Below are 14,279 nucleotides of genomic sequence, written 5' to 3' on the forward strand. Positions count from 1 at the left end.
ACACATCCTGGTGCTATTCAGGGCCTGCAATGAAAGAGGTCAACACAACAACAACAACAAAACAATAAGCCGGCTTCCTCGTCAATAACGCAGCTGTTGGATTGCCGGTCGAACCCGGGTTTTTGTTTGTTTTACTGCTGTTTTGCTGCAAACATCAAAGTGGTGGATCAGAACTGCAGCAGCAATCCAACGCTATTTGAACAAGAGGTCTGGTGTGCACGGACGCATTTCAGCACAACAACGACTCGACTGAAATGTTCAGAATCAGCCGCAGCGAAACAAGGCTTTTTGTTGCACCGTAGCAACGAGCTCTGCGAGTCCTGCAGCGGCCGGTGATTTTCATGAGCGATGAGATAGAAGCCAGAGTGGGGATGAAAATTGCCCGCGCAGGAGCAAACATTGAAAAGTCATTTGAATTCTGCGAAACAGATGAAGTGGAGAGATCTGGTCCTTCTCACGGCGCAGGCCTCTTCCTGACTTCTCCTGAAGGAAGAGGCCCCAGCAGAAGACTGAGAAACGGGACACCTCTGTTTGAGGGGAAAAGGCCTTCGGCAAAAGAGAATCTGGTCGGACCGATAGCCAGAACTTCCACAGCAATGACCAATCAGAGTGACGTCTGCGTCTGAGGCCATAAGAGTGTTATGACTAGGGATGTGAAGCCCTGTTCTAGAGTGACACGGCCGTGATTAACGATGCCCCACCGATTCGGAGGTGGTAGGACTTTTCTGGGCCTGGTCGTACAATTCCAGTAAATCTTACACTTTGTAATAACAGGAGGCCACTCTGAGTCAAAAGACTATAATCAAGAACAAATCTATTATACTGTTGAGACTCTCTCACTGTTGCAGTGTCTCACTGCTCAGGACAAATATCGTAATGATGAGAGGAATATTGGTGACATGAAGGGGTTTGCTATGTAATGGCACATGAAAAGACTTCCTGTGGAATACTGTTCATCTGTCCCAAAACAATTTATATCTGGGGATATGTGTTTACTTTAAATGTTTTTTTGCTCATGACGTTACACAGACGATGAGATGATTCATAGAATCTGTGTGAGGGATTCAATCAAACTTGGGCAGAGGTGAAGACAATCAGAAAAGCATCCTGCAGTGCTCTCTAGTGTATCAAAAAGATATTGTCACACTGTAATGGAGAGCAGCAGTGTTGCCTTGACAGGGAATGTGGTTAAATAAGTTAAGTTAAGTTCAGTACGGATAACTTAAAAAAAACATTTACTTAATAAACAGTTTTTCATATTTTGTTACATCCAATGACATAATACCCTAAAACAATTAGTTCACTACCTGCAGCAATTCCTCCAAACTGACAAGCTCGAATGTTCAATATTGTTACTTTAAAAATGGCACTTAAGAACCGACTGATTATCAGAACACTTGCTGATAGTAAAAGATAGAACGTATATTAGCTCCGACAAAATGCATATACGGCATACTGTAAAGAAAAAATGCTGGTTTTCTTATTTAAAAAGTTGAATGGGGAGCAGTTGTGAGCAGGTTTCTTCAAGTGATCTGAAGAATCATAAATGTTCATGTGAGGTTTCTCTCCAGAAATCCAAACTATCAAAATGCACCACTTCACTCCCTGAATAACACAACTGGAAGTTCTGCTCCTAAAATGAAATGTTTACAAATGGACAGACAGACAGACTGAGCCACTGTATCCCTCTGCATTATATGACATATCTATCCATTAATTCATCCATCCATACTGCTTATCGCAGGAGGGCTGGAGCCAATCCCAGCTTATATTAGGTGTGACGGTGGGAACCCTGGACCAGTCGCCAGTGTATCGCAGGGCCAACATTGGAGACAAACAACCATTCACCAACGATTCTCACATTCACACCTTCGATCCAGTTAACTAGCCTCTCAATGACTTTGGACTGTGGGAGGAAGCTAGGGTACCTGGAGAAAACCAACGCAGACACAGGGAGAACATGTAAACTCTAAACAGAAAGACTCTGTCCTGGACCTGGATTCAAACCAGAAACCTTTTTGCCGTACAGAAAATGTAAAATTAAATAGAAAATGCAGACTCCTTGCATTACATGAACAGCTTCTAATCATTTTGGTATATCGTGCAGATTTCATGTGAACTGCAGCTGTGGATTATTGAGAAATCCTATGATCTGTGCTAATGATAACAAGTAAATCCGTTAATTTCCCACCCTGTAAACACAACTGTGTGGTGTCTTTCTGCTGCTTACTGGTGTAAAGTTCTGAGTTATGGGGCCATTTCTCTGTTTGCCACTGACTGACAGAAACACAAATATGTCTTGTAATCTAAAATATCAGAGGGCACCAATTCGCTATCAGGTGAAGTTCCATACACAGAATACTATATCCCCCTCACTTTATATACTGGATGGATTATTAGCAAAACCATACTTCCTAAATTTGAGGTTTTATACTTACAAATAAATAATGGATGGCTTCACTTTTCTAAGCAGGAAAGCCAATAACTCAAACAAAGGAAATCTTACTTTTTTCACACGACGTGCCGGCGTATCCAGGAGAACATGTGCAGGCTCCACTCACATGGTCACAGTGGGCTCCATTGTGACACTGACACTGCTGAGCACAGCCCTGCCCATAACTGCCATTCACACACTCTGTGGATGACAGTGATGTGAACATTATAAAACAGAAAACTTATGATGGACGGTTATCAAGATTATATTGTGTAAGAATGATTTTTAGTCTTACATTTTTTAACCAAAGTGCAGTCTGTTAGAAACCATATATACAGTCTGATGTGTTAAGCTGTGGTGCTACATATCATGTTGCTCATCCCACTTACAAAATTCATCACAGTCCCAGGATCAACTGCAATATTAAACATAATACAATAAAATTAAAGATTCAGGGATTCTATATACCTGCACCCATGGGGGCAGCATTCATCAAAATATATTGAAGAGGTCAACTTACTCTCTTCACAGTGGTCTCCGGTGAAGCCCGTCTCACACACACACTGACCGGTGACCGGGTCACAGCCCACAGATCTGTCCTGGCACTGACATCTAGTGGTGCACCCTTGGCCCCAGTAGCCAGACTCACAGGCTGTGAAAGTCCAAAAGTGTTGCAGTGAAATGTATACACATATACAGATTTTTACCCAGAGACTCTATAAGACTGCAATTTCCTAAAATATAATACAAAATAAAAAAATAAACAATCAAAAGGAGGTTCAGTATATTCTAAGGGTAAGTGCAGTTCTCACATGTTGCACAGTCGTGGCCTGTTTTGCCAAGAGGGCAGACGCAGTGTCCAGTGTGTGGGTCACAGCCGGCGTCAGGGTGGCATGAACAGTGCATGAAGCAGCCGGCTCCATGGTAACCTGGAGGACACTCTGGACACAACAGACATCCACAGGACACACACTTTAGTAACAAAGTGAAAGTAAAAAATATCTTTACAAAGCGGACACGAAAAATGTACATCTGGATCCATTCACTTATTCAAATAAATCTTTGCTTGAAGCACACAGATGTGAATAATTCGTTCAAACTATAGACAATATATAAAGAGCGATAACATGTTTCAACTTCCTCCCACTATCCAGAAATTAAGCAAAAATATCCCGGATACAAACAGTACACTTTTATTCGGAGCCCGAGTCTGTGTTGCAATGTGGGGACGGAGCCGTATTAGCCAGGACCCCTCAATACACATGCTCGACCAAGTCTCAACTGTCAATCAAGATGTTTCACCTCGGTTTTATAGTATCAAATAACAATTGAAGAAACATCTGTGTGATAAGAACTAGCTAAAGAGACAGAAACCATCTTTGAGAAAGTCTCATGTGATGTGATCTTAATGATTGGTCCCTTTCCCATCCAAAAAGTAGGAGAAGGCGGGACTTATGATCTATATTTTAGCCAGCCACCAGGTGTCAATCCAGACGCTTTGGCTTCACTTTTGGGGAGCAGTCATGTTGTTCATCTTAACAAACAGTCTATGGTTAAAACTAAACCTAAAATGACAACAGGAATCCCATGCTTTTTGTCTCAAACCTCAGTAGAAACTCACTGTTGTGACAGAGGTCTCCTGTGAAGCCCGGCGTGCAGTCACAGCCTCCAGTCAGCTTGTTGCAGGAGCCTCCGTTCTGACAGCCAGGACAAGACGACTGGCATTTCAACCCCCAGAATCCATCAGGGCAGTCTGCGGAGCATCAAGTGTCTTTTAGATTAACTGAGCAGTAATCCACTTATGTTAGTAACGTCGCTGTAAAGCCCTAAAGCTTCTTATACCTAAATCATTTGGGAGAGGAATGTTTTATGTGACACTGGGCAAGTGAGCTTTTAAACAAAGGACAACTTTCTGATTGGTTTGGTTAAGAGGACAAGGGACACAAACACAATGGTGTCTTTGTGGCTGGAGATAATACTCCAAGCTGGTAGCATGTCAGTGAGTTCAAATTGTCCCTCAACACATTTTCTTCCTCCTATAATCTGCAACACGATCAGGTTAAAATGTCCAAAAGCTCTGGAGACATATTATGATTTTATAGTTATTCCCTTTGAGGCACATGGAGTTTTTTTTATGTAAAAGGTCTCCAAGGTAAGCACAAAGTCAAAAGTAGGGCTGTCAGTTTTTATTTGAATAGTTAACATTTGAACTGTATGGACCTGTTTGACCATCTGTGGTAGTTTGCTTTGTGATTCAGCAGAGGGCGCTCACTGTCACCTCCACCTATTACACGCCTGTTGGACCAGTAAAGTAAGCCAGTAATGTTAAGTTGTTACTGGTAAGAGGAGGCACCATAGACTAGCAGAGCAATTTCAAATGTTCAACTTCTCGACTGCGTGCACGTGGGGTGGGGGGGTTTCAGGTATGCGGTATATAGCAATTATCATTATAAACAAATTTAAACAAGATAGGCCTAGTCTGTTAAACATTTCTCCTGAAACTCCTGAAATGCCAATACCTTGAGTTTCATGATGTCATGTCCTACCCATTTGCATACCTAGCGGATATTCTGAGACACCCCCTAACAAAGTTAGGTAAATCCAGATTGGAGGCCAATTTTTTCTACGTGCGCTTGAACTGGTTGACCAATCACAACAGAGTGGCCAATAAGAGCAGACTGGGCTTTTTCAGGAGGGGGGGCAGGCTTAAAGAGAGTTTCAGACAGAGGCTGAAAAGAGGAGCTGCAGCATTTGACAGTGTGAGGAAAGTGATGTGTTAACTTAACATTAAAGCATTAGAACCTTTTCAAGTAATAAACCAAACTGAAATCGTGATACTGAATATAAGCAGAATATTTTTCCTTTGAAGGACAATGAACTAAGCATACCTTCCTGACAGGAGGGTCCTGTCTTCCCAGGGGGACAGATGCACTCTCCGGTTATGGGATCACAGAGTGTTCCTCCACAGTCACAGGTCAGATGACAGTTTTGTCCATAGCTCCCAGCTTTGCAAGCTTTAACAATAAACAAAAAAACATGAATTAAAAAAAGTGGAAAACACAACCGTCCATTGTAAAACCAGAAAAACCACAAGAAAGGGTTACACAATATTGCACAATGGGCTAAGGGAGAAAACTACAGTCGAGAAATTCTCACTCATTTTCTGTTTATTTATTCAGCCTCTGCAGTAGTAACTCAAGTAAATCACCCCTGTCATGACCTGGCCACCAACTTAAGATCAGTAAAAGTCAGAAACTTTGGAAGACTCCTGTTTTATATTTGGCATCGGCAAACTCTGCAAGCCCGGGCCTGGGCCGTGCATTAGCGCTGACACACTGTAACTCAGTCATGTTGTCTTAATCCACTCCACAGAGACACAAGGTCACATTTTATACCAGAGGCTCCCGAACAATATTCAGTATCACTTTAGATCAAAACACAGAGGGTTGAACTTTCCTTCAACCAGCAGAGCAAACAGCCGGAGGACGCCCTGCTGCTGAGGAACAACTCGTACTAACAGGAGCACCTGCATTGACCAGGTGAACTTTTTTTATTTCAAGTACTAAATCCACTCAATCCATCAAAGGTAACAGAGAGTGAATAGAAGGAGAAAATAAAGGAGGATTTATTGGCCATACGCTAAAAAAAGAAAAAGATTGTGACACATGGGAAGAAATTGCAGGACCTCATCAATAACAATTTCTGTTGTCAGTTTATCAAAAACATTTACACAAGCATGAAGTATGCAAACAAATACCAGACATGCAGACACCTGCATGCACCAGTGTGCAGGGTTATAGAGTATGTATTCACAGTGGTGCTCTACTATATAACCACAAGAGAGCGCTGTGGAGTCAAGGTTGATGGAGGACAGTAAGAACTGTCCATCAACACTGTTTCGGAAACATTTGAAAAGAAAAATATGACTTATGGATGAACGCCAGATGTAAGAAAAATTTAAACATAAATTAGACCTAAAATAAGTTGACTCGGCACTTCCCCTACACAGCACTTGTATAGTTTAAAGCACACAATGTTATTTAAACTGCATTGCAGCAGCTTTTCGCTCACCGAGCTGACATCTATCTCCATGAAGTCCCGCAGGACATCGCTGGCTGCACTCTCCGCTCCTGGGGTCACATGGTCCCCCACCTGGACAGTCACATGGCCGCTCACAGTCTGCACCGAAGAAGCCAGGATCACATTCTACAATAAGGGAACAGAAAAACACAAACAGAGAGCAAAAGAAGATTAATACAACAGAGAACCTCAAACCAAACGTTTTGCAAAACCTTGGAGAGTAGACAAGCACTTGTGTTGTTCAAACCAGGGAGGATTCTGAAATCTCTGTGGATGATCTCAAGCTGATTCTCTATATATTAAATAGAGACCTATAGACCTTTATAGACCTATAAAGTTTATTTTCCACAAGCCAAGGAGATTAACCAGAATCTTAATAAAGTTTGAAGCTGTGAAATGGTCATTACAGCAATATGTCTACATCAGTTCTGGGCTGAAAAGTGCACGTTAGGCAGTTGACCTGAAATTGTTTTCTCTATTTAAGTAGACTCAAATCTTAACCATTTCATTCCTGAGGCCTTGGATACAGATGAACACGTTGGTGTCCCGGTGAAGTGTTCCTACCTTTCTCACACTGGGGGCCGTGGTGTGCAGCTTTACAGAAACAGCTCCCCGTTTTGGGGTCACAGCCAGAGGAATGTTCTTGAACACAGTCGCATTCCTTGGAACAGCCTGCGCCGTGCGTCCACCTGGGACAAGCTGAGGGCCGGATGGGATGGATCGGTTGAAAAACGGAACAAAGGAAAGGCACAGTTAGGTCGCTGTACAGTGGCGAATGGTGTAAATAGGCTCTCACATAAATGCTGATCAAACTGCACGACTGACAGAAAAAAACGACTTCATAAACGTTTCTTTCGAGTTAGGCAAGTGAGTTCATTAAGAAAAAATGTTGAAATATCGCATTACATTTATTAAAACAAACACACCCGACCATCGTGTTATCATAGCGCCAGACCTCTGCTAGTCCAAGTCATGTGACCGCAGACTCCTGTTTCTCTTGAACATCATGCAAAATGATGGTGCATCATTCATCCCTACTATATCGTTATAATCACAGATCTAACTTCAGTGCAGGCCGGCTGCTTGTGCAAATGCTTTCCTGCAAAGTTTGAGCTGTAAAAATCGTGATGGTGGCAACTTGGTGGCCCCTGTTATTGGAGATTTTCTGCAACTACATCACATAAACTGACACGTTGAACAAACATACGTAGAGTGTAACGTAAGACAGTGTAAACTCAAACACGGCCATGTCCTCATTAAGTGCTTAAAACAATCACATTTTGCCAGGACTGTCTCTGCTCAGCAACAAAAAGCTGAACTCCACTCCACCCTGTCCCTCTCCACATTGGCTTTATGTTAGGTGCAGCTGCAGGCTCTGGTTACACCCTCTCCACCCTCTGTACGTCCCGCTGCAGGATGGAGCAGACAGCTGTGAGAATCTGATAATATTCCTCGTGCACATTCCTCCGTCATTCGGTTTTTGGTGTTAGAAGGGTGAGCAGCCTCCACACTGAGACGGTCGGGAGCAAATCAAAAATCAAGATGTCCATCCGGAGGCTCAGGAGCAGCCCTAAAATGCTGGGAGATGTCAATACGGTGACAGAGGAGCTGAAGAATCTTTATTACAAGAGGCTGCTGCCGATAGAGAAACATTGCGCCTTCCATCACTTCCACACGCCGAGCTATGAGGACGCAGACTTTGACAGCAAGCCAATGGTGCTGGTGATGGGCCAGTACTCCACAGGAAAGACAACTTTCATCAGGTAAGATTGTGGTCTCCCATTCTTCAGCCATTAAAAAATATGCAGATTCCTTGCATTTTGTGCATGTGATTAACCCTGTGTTGGAACAAAGGATGATGACGGTGGTGCTCCACGTTGTTTGTGTCTTCAGGTATCTCATAGAGGAAGATTTTCCTGGTAGCAGAGTTGGGCCAGAGCCGACCACTGACTGCTTCAGCGCCGTCATGTACGGAGACGTGGAGGGAATCATCCCTGGGAATGCCCTCACGGTGGATCCGAAGAAACCCTTCCGCAACCTTGGCCCTTTTGGAAATACTTTCCTCAACAGGTGACTCAATAAGACACAGAAGCAGAAAATGGAAAAGGGGGAGAATAAGAGGAGTTCTATCTTATGTCTTCCAAAAGTCACCGATTACACTTTTGACTTAGTTTTTTTCCCTTTCTGTTGTTCACAAGTGTTTTTTGGATGCAGGTTTCAGTGTGTTCAGATGCCAAATCAAGTGCTTGAAAGCATCAGCATTATCGACACACCGGGGATATTAACTGCAGCTAAGAGAAAGCTGAGTAGAGGTGAGATACTTTGCTAATTTCCTTTTCAGTGGCAGAAGCTATAAAGGGGCCTGATGTCCACGTATTCAAGTTTTAGACAGAGTTGGAAAGCATCATTGTTGTCAGGGGGATTTAAATTCCTGAAAAGAGGAGTCATCGTAGATGCAATAAAATAACAGGATCTTAGTCCAACCGATGAAGTCAGAAGAACAACAGACAAAGGTAATGTGACATTATAGTTGGGAGGAGACGAGGAGTAAGTTAAGGAGCTGCCATTGCTTTGTGTAATGGATGTGTTAATCTATGGGTGTAACTGAAATGGCTCAAAACCTCTTGAGGCCTCCCAACAGTCATTGTTGATGAAAACCCTGAATTTTCTTACTCCATCCCCAGGCTACGACTACCCGGCAGTGCTACGCTGGTTTGCAGAGCGTGTGGATCGAATCATCCTGCTCTTCGACGCACACAAACTGGATTTCTCCGACGAGCTGACCCGGGCCTTTGGGTCTCTGTGCGGCTACGAGGACAAGCTGCGTGTGGTGCTCAACAAGGCCGACAGGGTGGACTCGCAGCAGCTCATGAGAGTGTACGGCGCCCTCATGTGGTCACTGGGGAAAGTGTTTCGGACCCCAGAGATCCTGCGGGTATACATCGGGTCGTTCTGGTCCGAGCCCAGGCAGATGTGCGACCACTACCAGCTGATAGAGCTGGAGGAGGAGGATCTTCTGACCGACATACGGAACCTGCCGCGGAATGCTGCAGTACGGAAGCTGAATGACCTGGTGAAAAGGGCACGCTTAGTACGGGTAAGAGATTGTGTCCATTGCATATAGCCAAAAAAGTTTTGGCCCACATACCACGTAGAATGATGGTACTTGGACAGTCCGCTCCTCTTTGTCAGATCTGGGCCACAAGTAAGCCATAGCCATTCCGCATCACAACCTAGGAAGGCCCGAATTTGATTTGTGCTATTTGGGCCATATTCACCATTTAAAACTCTTCACAACCAGATTACAACTCGCCTAGAGCAGCACATGATTGCCAAAAAAGGACAACATGTGTTTTGGGCTATTTTGTTCTATTTTACAAGCTGACTTCTTTAGGCCCAAATCCATTTTGTAGAGGCCACAAGAGGATCAGTAGTGCTGTATCATTGCCTGAAGTGGCCCACATCTGTATTCTATCTGGGATAAATATTTTTAAAAATACAGCTGATTGATGATCTTGTGTCTCATTGCAGTTTTGCTCCCTTCCCAGGCTCATGCACATATTATCAGCTATCTAAAGCAAGAGATGCCGACCATTTTCTGCAAAGAAAGCAAGAAGCACAACTTGATTTATCAGCTTCCTGTGATTTTCAAAAAGATCCAGCAACAGCATCGAGTTCCAGCTGGTGACTTCCCCGACTGCACCAAGATGCAGGTCAAACACTACGTTTCAATTGCTGTATTAAGAACATATATGTTTTAACCTCCCTAAATATGTTCTGTGTGTCTTACATGTAACTGCGTTCATTTACAGGAGAAACTTATGGGTCACGATTTCTCAAAGTTCAAGACCCTGAAACCAAGTCTGATGGCCTCCCTGGATAAACTCCTGACCACCGACATAGCGAACCTGGTGCCTTTACTTCAACAGCAAGAAATAAAGAAGAAGAAATCCCTCCCCGGCATGTTGGACGGTGACTTCTTGGGAACGTTCAGGCGAGAGCATTACAGGAGAGATCCTTTCAAGGAGCTCCCCAGAGACGATGATGGCAGCGAGGCCGATTTCGACGAGTGGATCGTGGAGAAGTACAAGCCCAAGTACGATGAGATTTTCTACAACCTCAGTCCGAACGCGGGCAAACTGAGTGGCAGCAAAGTCAAACAGTGGATGACGACCACGCTTCTGCCGAGCTCGGTGCTCGCTCACGTCTGGAGGCTGTCCGATGTGGATGGAGACGGCATGTTGGACAATGAGGAGTTCGCGTTGGCAGTCCACCTTATTGAGGGGAAGCTGGAAGGCCACTGGCTGCCCAGAGAGCTGCCCTCTCACCTGGTGCCACCGTCAAAGCGCCTGAGTACAGCCAGCGAAGAAGAGTGAACGTGACATCGAGAGGTGGTGGATGACTGAGGACATGTCCCCATTATATGTAAAATATGTAAATCATTTTCTATATATAATCTAATCAGAGGATAAGTAAATCAGCATGACACCAAAACATTAAGTTCATGTTTGATGGTTCTGATCACTGAAAACTTTTTTTAATCTCACATTTCACTTCAGAATTTTGCACAACAACAATACAGCCGTAACTCTAACCTTCAACTGGGTGGAGTTTTCATTTAGGATATATATATATATAATTACTCTTACAAAATAATAATGTATCTATTTTTAATTGCCATTAAACTTATAAAGATGATTAGCCAGCATTTATATTTATTGTTTGTGATATCATCATCATCATCATCATCATCATCATCATCATCATCATCATCATCATCATCATCATCATCATCATCATCATCATCATCATCATCATCATCATCATCATCATCATCATCATCATCATCATCATCATCATCCTCATCATGGTACTCACGCAGGTGGCAGAAACGACCATATAACCCTGGAGAACACAGACAGGCTCCATCCAGACGATGACAGTGTCCGTTGTTTGGGCAGTTACACTTTCTGGTACAGTGCCCCCCGAAATAACCTCTTGGGCAACCTGTGAACATGAATAATGACAGGAAACATAGTCATAGTTCTGGTAGAATTCCTGCTTCAGTAAAACAAGCTCCACTGGAAGAAAAGCAGAGGATGATGGTTTAAAAAGGTTAGGCAAGATATAATAAATCTTAGATATACTTTTCAAAAAGGTTTCACAAATATTTAATCTTTTGGCACATCAGCGCCATATAATGTCTCAGTGTCCTGATTGTCTGTTTCTGAAGAAAGAACCACACGCTTAGAAGAAGTTGCGTCTATAGCCTTTATGTTTGGTAGCGGCTGATTGTTGCATCTACGTGCTATTCAAAGGGGTTTCGTAGTTGAGAAACATTGAGATAGGTAATCAAGATGGAGTGGGACTTCAGTGAGTACCTCTTCTCTTTCCTAAAAATACATATAGTTTTCTTTTAAAGTATTTCTTTTTGTAATATTAGGCCAATTCTGTTTTTTTCTCATTAAATTGTGACTTCATATTCATAATATTCTTACTCTTAAAATGAAAAAAACGTAAATTCGAAGTGTTTGTGTTTATGTCTGCTTAAAGTGTGAGTCTATAGAGGAAAGAGTGTACGAACCATCCTCGCAGAGCAGGCCCTGTACCCCTGGGGGACACAAACACTTCCCAGTCACAGGGTCACACACGCCTCCATTCTGACAACGGCACAGACTGTTGCAGGCCTGGCCGTAGGTCCCCTGTGGACAAGCTGCAGAGAGCAAGAGGAGGTGGGATTATATGAGGAAGAAAAGCACTGGCATATCAGAATCAATTATTGGATCAAACTGTGGGAAATTCAAGGTCTAAGCACTGGTGGTAAGAAGTCAGTCAACACTTCCTCCTTATCCTGTCTCTCTCCATGTGTGTGCTCTCCTCACACTCCTAATCCCTGTGGCCTTGTTAGACATTATAACATGAACCATCTGGCTGTTGAAGACGTGTTACAATCCCTCACATTAATGTGTTCTTAAATTCCATGTCACATAGCAGCTTTATGTCACTCCCTGGAAAGATAAGCCAGCTGTAATAATTTGTGGGGTAACTGCATCATGCAACCACATGTAGACAGAAATTGAAAATAAGGATGACTACGGAAATTAACAAGCAGAAAGGGTTAGTTGAACAAGAATGAACTAGTCAAGTCAACTATGGGAAAGCATTAAATCAATCCTAACCATATTTTTATTAACCATGTTGCCATGTTAATGCAGATGCATCACAACAATAAGAAAGCTGATGATCAGACTGTATATAAAGATGGACAAGGCATCTTCACTGCTCTCCACTATCCAGAAAATGAAGCCGAAATATCCTGCATGCGAACGCCACCATGTTACGCAATTGGACCCACAGATTGGACAATAGCAATTGAGGGATTGAGCCGTTACAAGCGATAGACCAATCAATCTTGACGTTTCACTGCTGATTTCTAGCATCAAAACACTAATTAAATCCAAACCTAACAGAATGTTTGGTCCTTGGACCTACATCAGTGTGATGAGAACTACCTAAAATGGAAAGTTACTTTGCATCTATTTTGACTTTTCAGTTTGGTCAACGTCTCCTCCACTAACATGGAGAAGGTGGGGCTTATGACCTGCACTGTAGCCAGACATCAGGGGGTGGTCGAGACGCTTTGGCCTCCCTTTTATAAAGAAGTTACAGAAATCTTTTTTAAGAGATTAATTTTGAAGCAGATTGTAGAAAGAGAGGCTAAAACTTAACTTGCTGTATTCCCAGTTCATGAACCTTCAGTGTAAACTAATTTATTGTGTTCCTTGTGGCTATAACTTCATAAAATAAGGTGGAGATGTGACATCAGTCAAATCGTATGAGACAAAGAGGTAGAATATTTTATTTCATTTTTAATGGTCATTGAAGGTCCGAAGCTGTCACCATGTTTTGAGCAGTTCATAGTTCTTTATAGATCCCTATGTGATTACTTTACAGTGGCAATTCCCATATCTGTGCTTCAGGCAGTAAAATTGGACATCTACTCTACCCCACCTGAAAATGCTGCCCATGTCCAGACACTTCCCCTTCAGGGTGTGCATCTGAATACCACCACCTGAGGTGCGTGTTTCTAAAAGTGACAGATTGCTTCTAACGGGACCTCATCCCAAGTGGCTCTCCTCACATGATTACGAGCCTGACTCCTGTTCGGAGCAAAGACAGACATTAATCATGGAGCCTGATGGGAACAATGGAGCTTTGCTTTAGTAGTGGACATCCTTGGCCTCAGGCATGTGCTCTCGCTGTGGGCCCGGCTCGGCCTCGCTCCAGTAGCAGACAGATTGATTCACCCGGTGCTCTTGTGTTCAGGAGCCCGTAAACAAGCCAGCCTCCCACGCAGAGGAGCCGACAGGTTTTGATACATGGCCATGGATCGATGCACAGGGGGAGCGCTCACATCTCCACAGCTTCACCACATCATAGCTCAAATAGACCTATAGAAGAGGCTATATTCTGTGGGGAAAACCAGCAATACTGTGTGTGTGTGTGTGTGTGTGTGTGTGTGTGTGGATACTGTCCTGTAATATTATCTACATTTCAAGTGTATGATCTGGACCTAAATTATTTATTTTGGTCTACTATCCATGCATAAGTCTTAGCCAGTCACTTATTTTATATGTTCTACAAAATGAAATTTTGTTATAAACTTTTACAGATATAGTTTAGTAGGACCATTAAAATAACTTTTCTGGCTTAAGGTTTGAGACCCATTCTTATTAAATATGAAGCTATTCAGTTGGCTTAGCTT

General features: G+C 43.0%; 2 protein-coding genes across 2 annotated transcripts in view; one reads left to right on the forward strand and one right to left on the reverse strand.

The window, feature by feature from the left end:
* Window positions 1-14,279, reverse strand: part of LOC133003486 (multiple epidermal growth factor-like domains protein 6) — a 58,488-nt gene that overhangs the window by 14,689 nt on the left and 29,520 nt on the right. Inside the window, exons 16-24 of the mRNA XM_061073235.1 lie at window positions 12,099-12,227; window positions 11,393-11,521; window positions 7,079-7,213; window positions 6,506-6,640; window positions 5,323-5,448; window positions 4,056-4,187; window positions 3,247-3,375; window positions 2,955-3,086; window positions 2,507-2,635 (exon numbers count right to left, since the gene is read on the reverse strand). Coding sequence (XP_060929218.1) covers window positions 2,507-2,635; window positions 2,955-3,086; window positions 3,247-3,375; window positions 4,056-4,187; window positions 5,323-5,448; window positions 6,506-6,640; window positions 7,079-7,213; window positions 11,393-11,521; window positions 12,099-12,227 — 1,176 coding nt within the window. The remainder of the gene's footprint in view (window positions 1-2,506; window positions 2,636-2,954; window positions 3,087-3,246; window positions 3,376-4,055; window positions 4,188-5,322; window positions 5,449-6,505; window positions 6,641-7,078; window positions 7,214-11,392; window positions 11,522-12,098; window positions 12,228-14,279) is intronic.
* Window positions 8,057-10,890, forward strand: LOC133003487 (EH domain-containing protein 2-like). The gene is made up of 6 exons (XM_061073236.1): window positions 8,057-8,277; window positions 8,408-8,584; window positions 8,729-8,826; window positions 9,199-9,611; window positions 10,063-10,227; window positions 10,327-10,890. The coding sequence occupies exons 1-6, from the start codon at window positions 8,057-8,059 to the stop codon at window positions 10,888-10,890; spliced, it is 1,638 nt and encodes a 545-aa protein (XP_060929219.1).

This window comes from Limanda limanda, chromosome 6 (assembly GCF_963576545.1).
Source record: "Limanda limanda chromosome 6, fLimLim1.1, whole genome shotgun sequence".
Classification (NCBI taxonomy): Eukaryota; Metazoa; Chordata; class Actinopteri; order Pleuronectiformes; family Pleuronectidae; genus Limanda; species Limanda limanda.

Excerpts from the sequence above, each read along its gene's own strand:
- LOC133003487 (XM_061073236.1), top strand. The coding sequence starts at position 8,057 with ATGTCCATCCGGAGGCTCAGGAGCAGCCCTAAAATGCTGGGAGATGTC. Across the intron at positions 8,827-9,198 it reads TAAGAGAAAGCTGAGTAGAG|GCTACGACTACCCGGCAGTG; the intron begins GTGAGATACTTT and ends CTCCATCCCCAG. Across the intron at positions 10,228-10,326 it reads CCGACTGCACCAAGATGCAG|GAGAAACTTATGGGTCACGA; the intron begins GTCAAACACTAC and ends GTTCATTTACAG.